Source organism: Dipodomys merriami, unplaced genomic scaffold (genome assembly GCF_024711535.1).
Source record: "Dipodomys merriami isolate MVZ:Mamm:240054 unplaced genomic scaffold, mDipMer1.0.p SCAF_17, whole genome shotgun sequence".
Taxonomy (NCBI): Eukaryota; Metazoa; Chordata; class Mammalia; order Rodentia; family Heteromyidae; genus Dipodomys; species Dipodomys merriami.
Window position 1 is genome coordinate 32,453,232 of NW_027203048.1, and position 15,816 is coordinate 32,469,047.

The 15,816-nt window shown below is 37.2% G+C and overlaps 1 protein-coding gene across 3 annotated transcripts in view; it reads right to left on the minus strand.

Annotated features, from left to right (window-relative positions):
• Positions 1–231: 231 nt before the first annotated feature.
• Positions 232–15,816, minus strand: part of Efemp1 (EGF containing fibulin extracellular matrix protein 1) — a 60,407-nt gene continuing 44,822 nt past the window's right edge. For 2 of the 3 annotated variants that reach the window (XM_070025667.1, XM_070025666.1), the window contains exons 6-11: positions 13,847–13,966; positions 11,856–11,975; positions 10,764–10,883; positions 6,270–6,393; positions 5,989–6,184; positions 232–1,443 (exon numbers count right to left, since the gene is read on the minus strand). In XM_070025667.1, the coding sequence (XP_069881768.1) occupies positions 1,282–1,443; positions 5,989–6,184; positions 6,270–6,393; positions 10,764–10,883; positions 11,856–11,975; positions 13,847–13,966 (842 nt within the window). In that variant the 3' untranslated portion in view covers positions 232–1,281. The remainder of the gene's footprint in view (positions 1,444–5,988; positions 6,185–6,269; positions 6,394–10,763; positions 10,884–11,855; positions 11,976–13,846; positions 13,967–15,816) is intronic. The other variant, XM_070025668.1, reaches the window with a different exon arrangement.

Here is a 15,816-nt window from a genome sequence, read left to right on the forward strand (position 1 = left end):
ATTTGATGTAGAAAAGTAATTGGCTGTACATAGTTTTAGTGGCATAACCTGAATAATTTTAACAGCCTTTCTGTGTCTTCATCGCTAGTTACACACATACACACACACACACACACACACACACACACACACACACACACACACACACACACACACACACACACGCTTTTTCCCAAGACATAAAAATTATATTGGCTGTTATTTGCTACATTAAAAAAAAGCCTCCAAAGATTGAGTGATCTTCTAAATGAATATTTATTTTTATTAAAAAATATGACACATTAAAGTGAAGCAGTTACATTTTAAACAATGAAGAAGGCATAAACTTTATTCATAGGCTTGGGAGGAACGATGTGGCTTAAGTTCATGGTCACCCTGAATGCCAGGAAGAAGAACCCTCTCTGTTTCCTTCCTCTGTGAGCAACCAATATAAAGATGAAAAATTTACTCTTAAGCTTGAGAAGTGTTATGATTTGACTCTTATTTAGAAATTAAAACTTCTCCAGTAAAATACTTTTTCTTTAGTCTTCATTTTGTAACAGTCCCAAAGTTCATGAATGTATATTTGCTGAACTTGCTGCATCAAGCTAACTCAAAAATTGTTTATAAGTTTTTTTTACTTGTTTTCTCATGTGCTATTCCCCCAATGGAATATTTTTTAGGGGTTATATGATTTATTTTGGGAATGGGGGGCAAATTTTTGCTTATTTTTTCTACTGGTAAGATTTTTGATAAAATTTAAAATAGCCTAAAGAAACCAACATATAGTGCAATAGTGTTATTACTGTGTCATAACCACTTTTAAACTGATCATGCAAATAAAAACACAAATATAGTAGATCCCCATTTTTCTAAAGAAATATATTTTATTGACTTATTTTCCATTTTGTTACAAAGTGGTTCAAAAACTCATTCTTGCCTTGCTTGCTATTCAATGTTATGACAACTGCTTCCTCTGAGATGGTTAGTGGAGCTCTCCTAGGCACCAAAGACCATCATTGCGTGGTATCATTTTTTACAGGAAAATAACCTATGCTTAGACCTCTTGAAGAAGACCAGGTTAGTGGATTAATGTCTAATTTACACATAGTCATAAAGATAAACTTTGAATCTTTACAGATTAAACGCCCACTTTATACCATGGTGTAATTGTTTGAATTATAAGTGAGTGTACAGAATAGAGATATAGATATACTAGATATATCTATAAATAAAACAATGCTTTAAGGTAATGATACTCTTTGGCTTACGTAAATGCCTGTGGTGGATTCTTAGGAAAGGCTAAAATGCAAACGGTCCAACTATTATTGTCAGTCTTAACACTGAGCTTGTGCGGAATGTCCCTATGCTGCTGACTGTCAACATCTCCAGGTTCACGATATACTCCCTCGGTCCTGACAGCGACTTCACGAGCACAAGCATGGCACTCACAGGACTTGTTTGCTATAATGAAAGAAAGAAGAAAGACTGAGAGAATAATTCTTCTTGGATTAGTGTTTCTGTTATTTGTTATTGTACGTACTGTGAGAATTAGAGCAGTAGTGGGATAAAACAGCTTCTCCTTAGTGTACTTGGTTTGAATCCTTTTTTATCATTAACCTTTGTGTCCACCTATGTCATTAGCTCAAGTTATAAGAACTTGGCTCTTCAAAATGGTTTTCTGTCTTTTTTTATTTTTTTTAAAAAACCCCACACTTCCCATTAACACATGTTAGTGTTTAACATTTCAAATTGCTTTTGATTTGTTAACGTTTCTCTACCTTATGTTGACTACTTCAGCCTTTTTAGAGAATAGTGATCAGATGGGAATCTGATCCTCTTTAAACTGGCAAACAAAGTTGTCATTTTTCATGTTAACATTGTACATCTGTTTACATCCTAATGGATGAAGAGATAGTTAAATAGTTAATTTCAATAGAGTGTGGCAAATGAAATATAGGAATACACGGAATATAAGGATAAGGATGTAAAATAGAGGGTAACACTTTCATGAGGCTTTCAGATGCTTGAGGAACATTGAAATAGTCTGAAAGACAGGAAAAAGAAGAGAGTTATCTTTCTCCTCTAATTTTCCAATAGCAAGTGGGTTATTAGATAATGTAGTTCTTTCTATATTTTCATGTATGTGTGTGTCTGTGCGTTTTAATCATAGATGACTATTTTCTCCATTTCTGTTCCTTCTCTACTCCAATCCTGTATATACACTTTGGGCAGCTATTATTTTAACATGAAAATCCAAATAATTTTTTACTTGAAAGCCTTTAGATATTCTATGAGGCGCTGTGTCATCTAAACCCTATTCATCTCTAAAGGCTCTTCTCAGGCTATTCTGCCTCTATCACATGAGTTCTAGAAAAACTGGACTTCTTTATAGTCCTTTCGTTTGTTATTCTCTAATTTATCCTGGAGCTTAAAGGTACTTCTTCAGTGGCTCCAAGACGACTACTATCTTAGTTAGATCTACTTATTTATTACACATTTGTTAACAACTCTTCTAAGCACTTGTTCATTTTACCATAAGCTTCAGTAGTGCAGGAAATGGCTTGGTTGTATTCATTGTTATGCATCCAGAATCTTCCTTTGGTAGTTTCCTCTTGTAAGTAATAATTGTAAGTAATAGTAATACTTTGAAGGTACTGATTGGATTATTTAAAGAATATGTGAGGTGCTGGTGACACACACCTGTAATCCTAGCTACTCAAGAGGCTGAGATCTGAGGGATCAAAGTTTGAAGCCATACTAGGTAGGAAAATCCATGAGACTGTCTGCATTAATCACTAAAAAGTCAAAAAGAACTGTGGCTCAAGTGGTAGAGTGCTAGCCTTGAGCAAAAAACTTCAGGGTCAGTGCCAGGTCCTGAGTTCAAGCCCAAGGAATGGCACAAACATTTTTGGGGGCTGGAGACATGACTCGAGTGGTAGAGTGCCTGTGTGTAGCATCAAGCCTTGAGTTCCATTCCTAGTAATCCAAGTAAATATGTAAAGTATTTTTGAGCATTTGCTATATGCTAGGCACTATTATATGTGCCAAGAATAGAAAAGTGAACACATGGGTTTGTTTGGTTACCATTACAGTGACACAATTAAGTGAGTAATATGCAAGGTGATGATAGGGCTTTGTGTAAAACCATGGCTCAGTAAAGAAACCCATGTACTGGGGACAGATGAGACCCTAACTCAATTTCATGTATGACTCCTTTATAATATGTTCTCCTTTTAGGAAAGATCTCAGTATCCTCCTAAAAGAAATATAAGGAGGATTCCATATCCCAAATATCCTTTAATGGTTACATCAGCTCTCATGACTACCAAGTAACTTCTTTTCTGTTAATTTTTTGATATCTTGAGACCATAAATGAAACATACTTGGCCCCTTCTTTATTCATTGATGTTAACTTTTGCTTCACAGTAATACTGAAATTTGGTGAAATCAGTACATTGAATGTCTTAATTTCTAATAGCTGCTAGTATGGAGCTGGGAATATAGTAGGTGCTTAACTAAGGTCTGCTGATAGATTATTATTTCTTTGTGTGTGTGTGTGTGTGTGTGCGCGCGTGCGCGTGCACGCTGGTATTAGAGCTTGAAAACTCAGGGCCTCTTGCTCTCATTGGCTTCTTTTACTCATGGCTAGTACTCTCTCTCTTAAGCTCTGCATTCAGTTCTGGCTGCTGGTTCAGTACAGATAAGCGTCTATTGGTTTTGTCTCTTGGTTGGCTTAGAACTGCGATCCTCAGATCTCAAGCTCTGGAGTAGCCAGGAATATAGTAATGACCCACAGATACCTAACTGTTAGCCAATTTTTGTGCCTAAATTTGTACAATATAAGTAGAATTTCAATGTGGAAATGTGATAAGATTTTTTTCAATTATTTGATAAGTAGTCTTGAAATAGAATTTTATTATTGTGAGTAGTTTTTAACCTTCAAATAATTTAAAGTTTTTTAATGCTAGAATTATTAAAATTGACAATGCCTTATATAATTCATGAAAAAAGGATTTTACTGGAGAAAAATGTGATAGTGTAAGGTCGGCTCCTGGATGGCAAGCAGACTCCACCCTCCTCGCAGCAAAGTCTCTACCCAGTACCTGCATTACCTAGGCAACTGACAAACCTGGAAGAGGTCAGATCTGCATCCCCTGAGGTCACATCTGAATTTGATATGGCCACACCTTTCTCCACCCATACCCTAGATAAGGCCTAGCCCAGGCCCACATGCCCTCTTTCCTAGCTCTCTCTCTTCTCAGCTCTTTCCCAGCTCTCTTAGCTCTTTTCCCAGCTCTCTCTTTCCCAACTCTTTCCCAGCTCTTTTTCCCAGGTCTTTCCCAGGCCTTTCCCCTCCATGTGGAGGGCCAACATGACCTGGTGCCAGCCTGAATGATGAATAAACCTAGCCCTTACCTGAATACCACGTGCGTGATGCTGTTTTCACTTGGCTACCTCTTTTTAAAAACTTAACAATTAGTATTTATAATGGAAAACAATAGACCAATAAATGCAGATGTGAATACAAAGTAACCTTCCAAGTGCTGTGTTTGCTGCAGAGGAAGAACATGCTGGGGTTCCAACAGAGCCATGTTTGGGTTGTTTATTGATTCTGCTGCTCAATGATTCTGTCAGGAAATTTTATTTTCTTAAGTCATGGCTAACAGTTCAAAATAGAAAGTTATTTCTGAAGATGATTGTTAAGATAAATCTATTTTATTACCATGAATTTACCAATAATGTCTGGATTGGAATTATTTAGTTGAGCTATGTAAATCTCATTTAGAGGAGATTTCTTCAAATATCTAAAATACCTCAAGTTTAAAACATCAAGTCTTAGAGTAGTTTATATTTTTCATTCAATAGATTATACTTGCAGTTAAGTTTTTCTCTTCAGAAGTTGGTCATGAGAAATTAACAAAAAAATTTCTAACTTACTGACAAAGAAATGGAATCATGTTACTCTTGAGTTGGAAGGGAAGAAAATATATCAAAGAACAAGAAAAATGTGTAAGCATAAAAAATGTGTAAACCTTATCACAAGAATGAATGTCCCAATGTACTTTCATATTCTCAAAATGAAATATTTACTTGAGAATTTGATTGAAAATGAAGAATGCCCAAAGGAGTTTTGAGAAAATTGTAACTGGATGACTAACATCTTTAGCATGAAACAGTTTCCGTAATCCTGCCATCACGTTCATATGAAGCGGTGAGCTATATTTAAAACGTGTCAGAATTTTAACCTAAAATGAACTTGCTGAGATTTTTGCGCAGAAAACTGAAAGGCTGAAACATTGGAGTTAGGAAGATTAATTTGTAAAACTCTGGAGGAATTGGGGAGGTAATGGGAACAACTTCAAGGCCAGGCAGTGGGAGCAAAGATAATCCAGGAGACATTGTAAAAAAGAAATGACAGAATTCAGAAATGAGATTTCACATGGCCAGTTGAAGGCAAAGAAAAGACCTGAGAGAGCTCACAATGTCTGTCTGAAGTTTGCACAAAGGGTGCAACTACTGACATAGTGCTCTGTGCAGGGCAGTGGGTCACATCTCAGAGATTGCAGGGTCTAATATGTGTGCAAATCTAAACTTTCCTGCAAATATAGCAACAAAGAATTCATGATTTTTGAAAAACTCTCCAGAAACTTAAGCAAATGTTATTAAATTAAATGTTATTGATTTGTGATACTTACTTGGGTTTTGTGTGTGTGTGTGTGTGTGTGTGTGTGTGTGTGAGTGTGTGTGTGTATGTTGGCAGTCACACACAACCCTATTAGAGTGTGCAGCTTGGAATAAGTGTGTCTTTAGGGAAGCATTTAGTCTCTTTGAGTCTCACTTTTCTTTTCTGTGAAAGGTGATCAATATTAATACCTGGAGTATTAAATGAGATAATGCTTACAACATAAAGCTCTTTAAATACTAGCTTCCCTCCCATGGGTATACTATATGACAACAAACTGCTACCTTTTTCTCAACACCTAATGCCTCCTCCAAGATACTTACTCGTAGGTAGAACTCCCCATTTTCATTTCCAGATTTAATCCGAAAAGAATTGATGGTGTTGGCATAGATGGTTGTGGCCTGTATCTGGAAGATATCTGATGGCACAGACCTATCAGATCGGATGCTCATGTACTTGTAGACTATGGACTGGGGCAGCTCTCGGCACATAGCGTTTGAGACTGGGCAAACACATCGGCTGCAGAGACAAACAAAAAGTATTCACTGGTTTGGCTTGGGAAAACCAGAAAATTCCTACTTTCAAAATTTCTAATGATTCTTACTTCTCTGATGTTAGAACATAGGGATCTTGACAAGGGTTTCGTGGGTAACAACGGAAGCCACCATGATAATTCCAGCACATTTCATCCTCTCGGCATTCATTGGTAGTCTCACACTCATTTATATCTGTAGAGACAAAGGGTTAAAAAAAACAATGGATCGGGCTGGGAAGGTGGCTCGGTGGTAGAACGCTTGCCTTGAATGCCTGAGGCCCTGGGTTCGATTCCTCAGCACACATAAGCAAAAAGAAAAAAGCCGGAAGTGGTGCTATGGCTCAAGTGGTAGAGCGCTAGACTTGAGCTGAAGAGCTGAGGGACAGTGCCCAGGCCCAGAGTTCAGGCCCCACGACCGGAACCCCCCCAAAAAAACCCAAAAAACAAAAACAACAACAACAAAAAACAATGGATATATGAAAAATTTGAGTGGCAGGTTCTTGTTTGTAGTAAGGAGGTATGCTCAACTGGGTGGGATCTGAAGTTACTTTATGACATCAGGACAGATGTAGCTGAGGCATCTTGGTCAGATTAATGTGTCAAGTCATAATATATTATCAAGAATCAATTGTTTATTTCTTTTTAAGAAATATAGTGTACTGTTTGCAGTTATTTCTTTTGTCTTTCGTTCCCCACCCGCCCTGGTTTATTCTCTGTGGTCACTATTTCTGATTTTTGGAACCCTTTGCCTTGTATATAAGTTTATCTGATTTGGGGAAGGAAAATGGAATCACAGAAATGGTGGGACAAAAGGTGAACCAAAAGTTTCCACATAGAGCTCCCCTATGACCCAGCAATCCCACTTTTGGGCATTTACCCAAATGTTCACAACAAGACCATACTAAAGCTACCAGCACAACTATGTTTATTGCAGCATTATTTACCATAGCTAAGATATGGAACCAACCCAGATGCCTCTCAGTAGATGAATGGATCAAGAAAATGTGGTATATATACACAATGGAATTCTATGCCTCCATCAGAAAGAATGACATTGGCCCATTTGTTAGGAAATGGGAAGACTTGGAAAAATTATATTAAGTGAAGTAAGCCAGGCCCAAAGAAACCTAGGTCCCATGGTTTCCCTTATTTGCAGTAACTAGTGTATATGTCTGAGACAAGCAGAAAAAGTCAGATAAGTTGATGTTAGGTGAAAGGAATCCCAAGAGAAGTATTCAAATGTTTTTTCTTTCATGCGATTGTTTCTAACATATTTATAAGATTATTTCTTTGTTGCTTTGTATGTCCCTCCCCCATGGTATAACCCCTGCTTTCACTGTATTTGATGTTGGTATAATTTGTGCAGGGGAAGGGCAAAAACAAATCGTTTAAATAGGGATACAGGTGAACCCGTTGCAACAATGAGATGTACAAGTCGTTATGTCGAAAAACGAACTTTACAACTTTTGGGGGGGAAGGAGGAAGAGGGGAAGGATATGGGGGGCGGAGGGGGAGATGGGAAGGGGGGGAGATGGGAAGGGATAGGAAGGGGAAACAAAGGAGGAGGCAACAATGCTTGGTAAGAAATGTACTCATTATCTTGCCCATGTAATTGTAACTCCTCTGTACGGTATTTTCATAATAAAAAAAAAGAAATAAAAAAAGGTGAACCAATGCAACAACAATACTCACTAGACACTATGTTGGAAATGAACTTTACAACTTGTGGGGGGGAGTGTAATGGGGTAAAGGGAAAGCAGGAGAAAACAAGGGAGGGGGAAACACTGTTAGAAAAGAAATGTACTCATTACCTTATGTAACTGTAACCCCTCTGTTCATCACCTTTACAATAAAATAAAATAAAAGAAATCCCAATTGTTCACCTGTTGTATTCAAAGCCAAATGTGAAACAGTAGGTCTTACAGAAAAGTGAAACATAAACAAACAAAAAAAACCAACAGTTCTTGGCACCAGGGAGATGCTAATTTAGTTGCAAAAATAGATGTGGCAGCATTTACTTATAAAATAAAGCTGAATTTAAAAACAGGTAGGTAAATGCATTAGAGAATTTGAAGAATTGGTTAATTCTGCTTTGAAGATTAGGAAAATCCAGTGATGGAGTAGGCTTATCAACTTGCCTTGAAGGGTGATGGCTAGATGTAATTTTCATGCGTAAGGTGGGGAAGCCTTCCAGGATAAGAAAGCAGCTAGCGAAACCCACAGAAAGGACAGCTGAAAGAAAAAGGCTAGAAATGTTTTAGTAAGCAGCATGCAAGGACAGTTGATACTCTGCGAGAAGACTGCCAGATTCAGAGGAAGCACAGTGGAACAGGAGGTATAAAGTAGAGCATTTAAGGACTCTGTGGAAGAAGGGGTTGTTGATAGTAAGAGGTACACCAGGAAAAGGCAGTACCTAAGAAGCAGAAGGGGAATGCTCTGGGAAGGAGGGCTGTAGGTAGGCCTGGGTGGATAAGGACTGATTTTAGATTTGGCTATTAGGAAATACTAGATGACATTTGGAAAGACAGTTTACTAGCAAGTCATACTTTTTTGTGTGTGCCAGTACTGGAGCTCAGGGCCTGGGTGCAATTACTTCTTTTATATAGTTGCTGCCAGGCAATTGAACTCAGGCCAGGACCTGAGCTTTTTCACTCAAAGGCTATCACTCTATCACAGCTCTGCTTTCAGCTTTTTGGTGTTTATTTGGAGATAAGAGTCACACAAACTTTCCTGCCCAGGCTGACTTTGAACTGAGATCTTCAGATCTCAGTTTCTTGAGTAGATCTAGGATTACAGGTATGAGCCACTGCAAGTCATACTTTTATAACAACAGTAACAATTAATATCTACTTCTCTACCCAAGTATGTCTTCTTTTCCATTTTATATTTATCCAGTTCAAATTCATTAATTTTCCCGTTCCACAAGTAATTTACTGAGTCATTGTTATAGGCTATGTAAAGACCAGGCACTGAAATATGCTCTCATACATGGTCTTACCTTTTAGGGCCTTTATTACTTTCTGCTTGGCATTATTAAATTCTTTGCATTAAAAATCCTATTAGATTATTCATTCTTTTGGAGTAAGGGCTTCTATCACCTCTTAATCACCACCTAGTATTAATGCACAGGAGTTTTTAGCTTTGATAAACATAAGGTAATTAAGCTGCTCCTTACATTTTAGAGATGAGCAAGAAAGATACTAGCTCCATTTTAAATGAAGGAAAAACAAGTAAGTGACCAGTTCAGGTTTGCATAGTGATAGGCATCTTAACATTGTAAGGAAATAAATAGGAAAAAAATTCTGTCTTTGATGGGAAAAAATTATTTTAGCTTCTAATTAGCAAAACTTATCTGTTATCCAGGAAGAGAATGGAAAAGCTATACACTTTCCAAGTGTCAGTTATAAGAAGTCTTTTCTTGGACTGACTACAACTGAAGGCAGAAAACCTAGATTCCTCAGAAGTCGCAACTGACCCCTTTTATATTTTCTCCCTCCCCTCCCTCCTTTAAAAAATAAAGTATTTAGCTACAGGGAAAACTGAGACTGGTTTTTATAATATGTAGTCCAACAGTGGCATAAGGAAACAATGCTGAAACTTTATTACTAAATAATTACTTACAATAATTTAGAGCCTAGCATAATTAACAGCTTGATCATTCTCAAAAGTTTTTCAGAAATTAATAGTATTAAATATTAGATGAACATATGTCTGCATGTATATTTTATCTCCTCTTTTCTTTTCCCTCCCATGCTTCCTTGCTTCTTCCTTCCCTCCACCTCTCTCTCCCTCCCCCCCCCCACACATGCACACACAGTACTCATTTTTGCAAACCTATGGAAAATAGAACAGTTATTTCATATCCAAGACAAGCTTTTTGGAGGAAGGAAAATCAAAACCTTCAATTTTACTTTCAACACAATACTTATAACCCCCATATGTGATTTCAGTGTATTTTCTACTTTAATAAGATATAAATGATTTTGTATATCCAGACTAGAAAATTCAGATCCCATTGTACACTAATTTGTTTCCTTGTTGATTATTAAATTCATTTATGATCAGAAACATAGACCATTGCTTTAAGAACTCCAGAGAAATTGGTTAAAATATCTCACTAACATTTTCCTGAATTAGGTTTAACATGTAAACCCATTGGAATGCAATGCTTTGCCATAATTAACATTTATATAACATGTATATAAATATGTTTATTATACAAATAATGACATTTTGTCCTTGATGTTTTCCTTTATTTAAACAAAAGATTTTACTGTCCTTTTATGCAATCTTTCCAATTCTGATTGGACCCTCTAGAGAAAAGTTAGTATTACTCATTTACATTGCTAAGTAGATTTCATAAAAACACTAATTGTTCAAGGTTTGCAGATTATAAATTATTTATACATGTTACTTTTCATACTTCCCTTTTTCCAAACAGAGAAAACTGATGCTTAGAAAAGTTTGATGATTTGTTCAAGACTGCGCAGAATCCTATTACTTCTCCTATGTTTTTCCTGGCTAAAACAGAACACTTCACGTGTATGAAAGCAATGAACTTACCCTGACATGTTCTACTTCTCACCACTTGATATCCCTGGGGGCACATACATGAGAATTTTCCAGGTTCATTGACACATTGATATTGACACAGGTAGCTTGATGTTCTGCATTCATCAATGTCTGTGTCATTAGACAAAAGCAAGGACACCATGTTGAAAAACTTGCATGTTACTACTTTAGAAATAAATATTTTAAGTGAGCTGAAGAGAGTAAAAAAATTACCGACTGGAAAACAGAAGAAAAACAAGGTTTTTTTAATCAGGAGCTCAAGGGCTACATCTAATACTATCAGCTCATTTTCCTCTCTTCACAACATAGATAGTTTCTCTCACATCAACTTCATGGAATCTTTGCCAACAGAGTGGCCAACCCTGGGGCTAATTATGCTAGCTGGGTACAGAGACTGAACTGGCTTATGGTGGATGCTCTTCACTTTGGCTCTGCAGAGCCAACTGGAAGCAGATTTGTGTCTGCCTTCTCAGGAATTGGGTGACTGCTGCTAAGGTTTGAACTTCAAGACCATCCCTGTGCAGGTTTCTAGAGGTGAAATCTTGACAGGATCCAGCCTTTAGGGTAAAAAAAAATGCTTTGTATTTCTGAACAGCTGTATTCCTACACCTTGCTTTGAAGGGCAGAACAAGACATCTTAAACTGCATTGCAGGCAGTATAAGAAATACTTTCCCTTTTTTTTTTTTGTAATGTTTTGACATGTCCTCGGGTCTTCTCAAACCTAAGTATGCATACCAACTACCTGACATTCTTGTTAAATACAGATTCTGACTCGGGAAGTCTGGGTTGAGGTCTCAACTTCTGAATCACGAGCTTCAAGGAGATGCCCATGCCACACCTTGAGATGCAAACCACAAGATCTTCCTTTCTAATGATTATATCCAGCCTGCCACTAATATTTCAATCTTGTTTTTTTTAATGGCTTTCAGTAGTATGTTTAAAAGCCAAGGTTATACCTGAAGAACATGAATTTTATTTTAGAATAGAATTTCCAGAATAGAATTTCTGATCATACACACGAGATAAAGCAAAACCAGTGACAAAGATGACTCTTCTTGCACATGATTTGGAAAGCCTTTTACCTTCACAGTTGATCCTGTCACTGCTCAGCTCATACCCTTGGTTGCACTGACAGATGAATGAACCAAGGACGTTGTAGCACTGCTGAGCACATTGGTTGCTGGCATCACATTCATTGATATCTGCAAGGAAAGTTTTAAAAAAATATATATCTATCTTTGAACTTATCCTCCCTTTTTTTGTACCCATATCATCTGATGATAAGTGAATAATTCCCCAGCTGAATTCTTTGCCTTGCAGAAGCTCATTGGAGAACATCCATTCAGTTTCATATTTGTTGGAACGACTTTAAAGGTCTGTCATATCCTTGTTTTAGAAATACAAGAATATTTTTTCCCTAGGAATGACAGTTAGTTTTATGTTTGATAAGTCTTCCCAAAAGAATTTAATGCTTCTAATAAATACACATTCCAGGATCTATTTTCTTTTGTTGTTTAGCTTCAAAATGCCAGGTCTATAAATAATTGTTATAAGACACTCATAGTGATATAGTCTCTCAGCATGCTGTGGTGAAGATTTATCTATGCTATTTATTACTTTTTAAATGGTTTCTGTTAAATTCCATTACAATTATAACATATGCCTTTGAGACCCATAGAGAGTTTTGCAATGCTCTAAGGCACTGAAAATATTGTGAAAAAGCATTTTTTTCCCTGCACTAGATTTTTTCCATGTCAGGCAAATTTTATAATTGTGTGCTGTGACACTGCATTCTGAAAGAGGAGAAGCAGCATGTAAAAACTCAGATGCACTTTCAGTGGAAAGTTAATGTACTTTAACGTCCAGCAACCCCTTTGGCACCTTCAGCATGTATATCATACACTGTTGACTAACTGATGAATGTATGTCCATCCATTGATCTGCACTCATAAAAGCATTTGTTTTTGATACACTCACAGTGTAAAACTAAAACTGGGGTTCAAAAAGTTTTCCATTCACATCTTGATGTGTTTTGAGAAACAGATTAGCTATTGTTTTTCAGCTTTATGATTGCTTAATGGAATGATGAAACCAGTTCACTCAGAAACAGAAAACTAGAAATACCATAGTATGCAATTAAAAAAAATTGCTGTGAATTGATCTCAGGGCCTCATGCTCAGCAAGTGCTCTGCCACTTGAGCTTTTTTGTTTTAGATTTTCTTTTTTTGGAAATAGAGTCTTACTGTTACTATTGCCTTTGCCTAAACTTCCCTTGAACTATATCAATCCTCCTGCCTCTGCCTCCTAAAGAGCTGGTGTTATAGCATGCTCTACTATGCCTGGAAGGCCTCTTTTTCTCCCTCCCATTTTCTTTTATTAGCATATAGTAATTGTACAAGGAGGTTCACTGTGATATGTCCATACATGCATATAATATGATTTGATCAAATTTACCTCTCTATTCTGATTATTTTTTCCTATTCCTCACCTTTAATAGGTTTTATTATTTTATTTTTACACATGCATGTCAAATACTTTGATCATATTCAACCCCCATTCTCTCTCTCTCTTTCTCCCTCCCTCCCTCCCTCTTTCTTTCTTTCTTTCTTTCTTTCTTTCTTTCTTTCTTTCTTTCTTTCTTTCTTTCTTTCTTTCTTTCTTTCTTTCTTTCTTTCTCTATTTCCTCCCTCCCTCCCTCCTTCCCTCTCTCCCTTCCTCCTTACCTTCCTTCCTTCCTTCCTTCCTTCCTTCCTTCCTTCCTTCCTTCCTTCCTTCCTTCCTTCCTTCCTTTCCTTTTTTGGTGCTGGTCCTGGGGTGTAAAGTCAGGGCACGGTTGCTCTCTGAGCTTCTTTTGCTCCAGGTTAGTGCTCTACTACTTGAGTCACACAACTCCATTTCTGGCTTTTTGGTAGTTTATTGGAGGTAAGTCTCATGAGCTTTCCTTCCCAGGCTGTCTTCAAACTGTAATCTTCAGATCCCAGCCTTCTGAGTAGCTAGGATTTCAAGTGTGAGCCACCAGTGCCCATTCCCCCATTCTTTTCTTACAGACAGAAATCAATCACAAAAGGCTTACCTACGCAGGTATAGTTGTTTGCTGCCAACTGAAACCCAGGATTGCACTGACAATAAAATGAGCCTGGGGTGTTCATACATCTTTGGTGGCAATATGGAGGCACTGTGCATTCATCTATATCTATGTGATCAAACACACACAGAGAACCAATTATTGACTTATCAAGTTCTCATCAGAGGTGATCTAGAAAGCATTATCTAGGGAAGACCTCATTTAAAAAAAATAATTCTTCCTTTTTTCCTCCCATCTCTATTCTTCACTCTTCCCTCTGCTCCCTGTTATTCCATTCCTCTCTCCCTTCCTGCTAAAATTAGGGTGTTTGTGTTTCAGAAATACTTTGGTCAGTATTGTGTAGGTAAGTAAGATGTTAAGAATAGAGACTGATTGCACATCCTGTTCAGTGGTAAAGAAACCTGGATAGATAGGGTGAATCTTGTTAAGACCATTTCACATACATAAGAATGTCAGTTTGGGGGCCAGGGCTTATTTAAAATGAGAAAAATTAAAAAGAGCAACTGAAGAAAGGAATGATGTATACAAGACTGAAAAGAGAAGTGGGTTGTGCTCAGCTGGTGACTATGACTAAGCCATTTAAATACTCATTCTCTTGGTGTTCTGCACAATGTGATAGGAAGGCTTGCCATGTGTATCTTTGGAAGTTTTTGTGAGGGTCAAATGAAAGAACACCATGGAAGGAAAGGATGCTAAACAAGTGACCTATTGAGAATGTCCTTTTGACATTTTGATGAAGTGTTCCACCCTGTGTCCTTCTCTGATAAATATTTCCAACCATAAAATGCTCAGCTGAGAACTTGCAGATTAGGATCATTGTTGAAGCATAATAATGTGTCATTAATTCAGACTGCACATTGTGACTACGCCAATATGGCATGTGCAATCTAAAACAATCATTATGCATCTGCAACAATGTAAACCTTTATAGTTACCCTGCCTTATAGTAAAACAAACTAAAGGAAAGCTATGCTGAGTTCTGTTGGAATTTTTAAAAAGAAAGGCAGTGTGATCAAGTGGCCTCTGGGTAAACTAAGTTTGAATCTCTGTTCTGACCAGTACAAGGTTGGTCTTCTCAAGTTTCTACTTGTCTATTCTGTAAGTGATCATGCAAGAGAATTGCATGATGTAGGTAAAGTTTCTGAAACAGAGCAGGTATATACCCTTATTCAAGGTATATACCCTTATTCAAAGGGTATATAATTGTGTGTGTGTATGAGAGAGAGAGAGGGAGGGGGGTTGAACTCAGTGCCTTGTTCCATTGCTTGGATTTGTCTGCCTGGGCTGGCTCTGAACCTTGATCCTCAGATATTAGTCCCCTGCATTGCTAGGCATGAATCACTGACACATAAAAAACTCAAGATTGTTTTTTAAGACCTCCTGCTGGGGGGCTATGTCTCCCACATATCTACAATAGATTATTCTACCCTATTCATTCTCTTAATCTGCTTCATATTTCTGTGTTAACCTTGACATCATGTGATACCCTTATTCGCTTGTCTCCCCCATAATCATTCATGTAAAATTAAGAACTGTCTCCTTTCCCTGAGTTGTAGAGATAGTAGGAGAGAGATTTTTGTCTGCTCACTTCCTAATGCTTAATTTTTGGAATAAAAGCTGCATAGTAGGTGTTCAACAAACATGATTTGAATGAATGGAAAATTAATACTAATTAAGAGCAATTTTAGTGTAGTACTTTCTCATACCACCTAGTGTCTTAGGAAGATAGCAGTATTGGATAGACCATTTGTCATTTATAATAGCCTCAAGGGAACCATGGTTTTGTGCGATATGTTCAATTCTATGGCCCAGCATATGGGTCACAGTCCTTTATATATATATGGTGAATAAATGATGCATATCTTCTCAACCAGCAGATTCTCATCAAACTTATTTGTTAGCACTGTGTTTGACACTGGAGGTTTAGCATGATAGATATAGGTCATGAGAAAGATAGG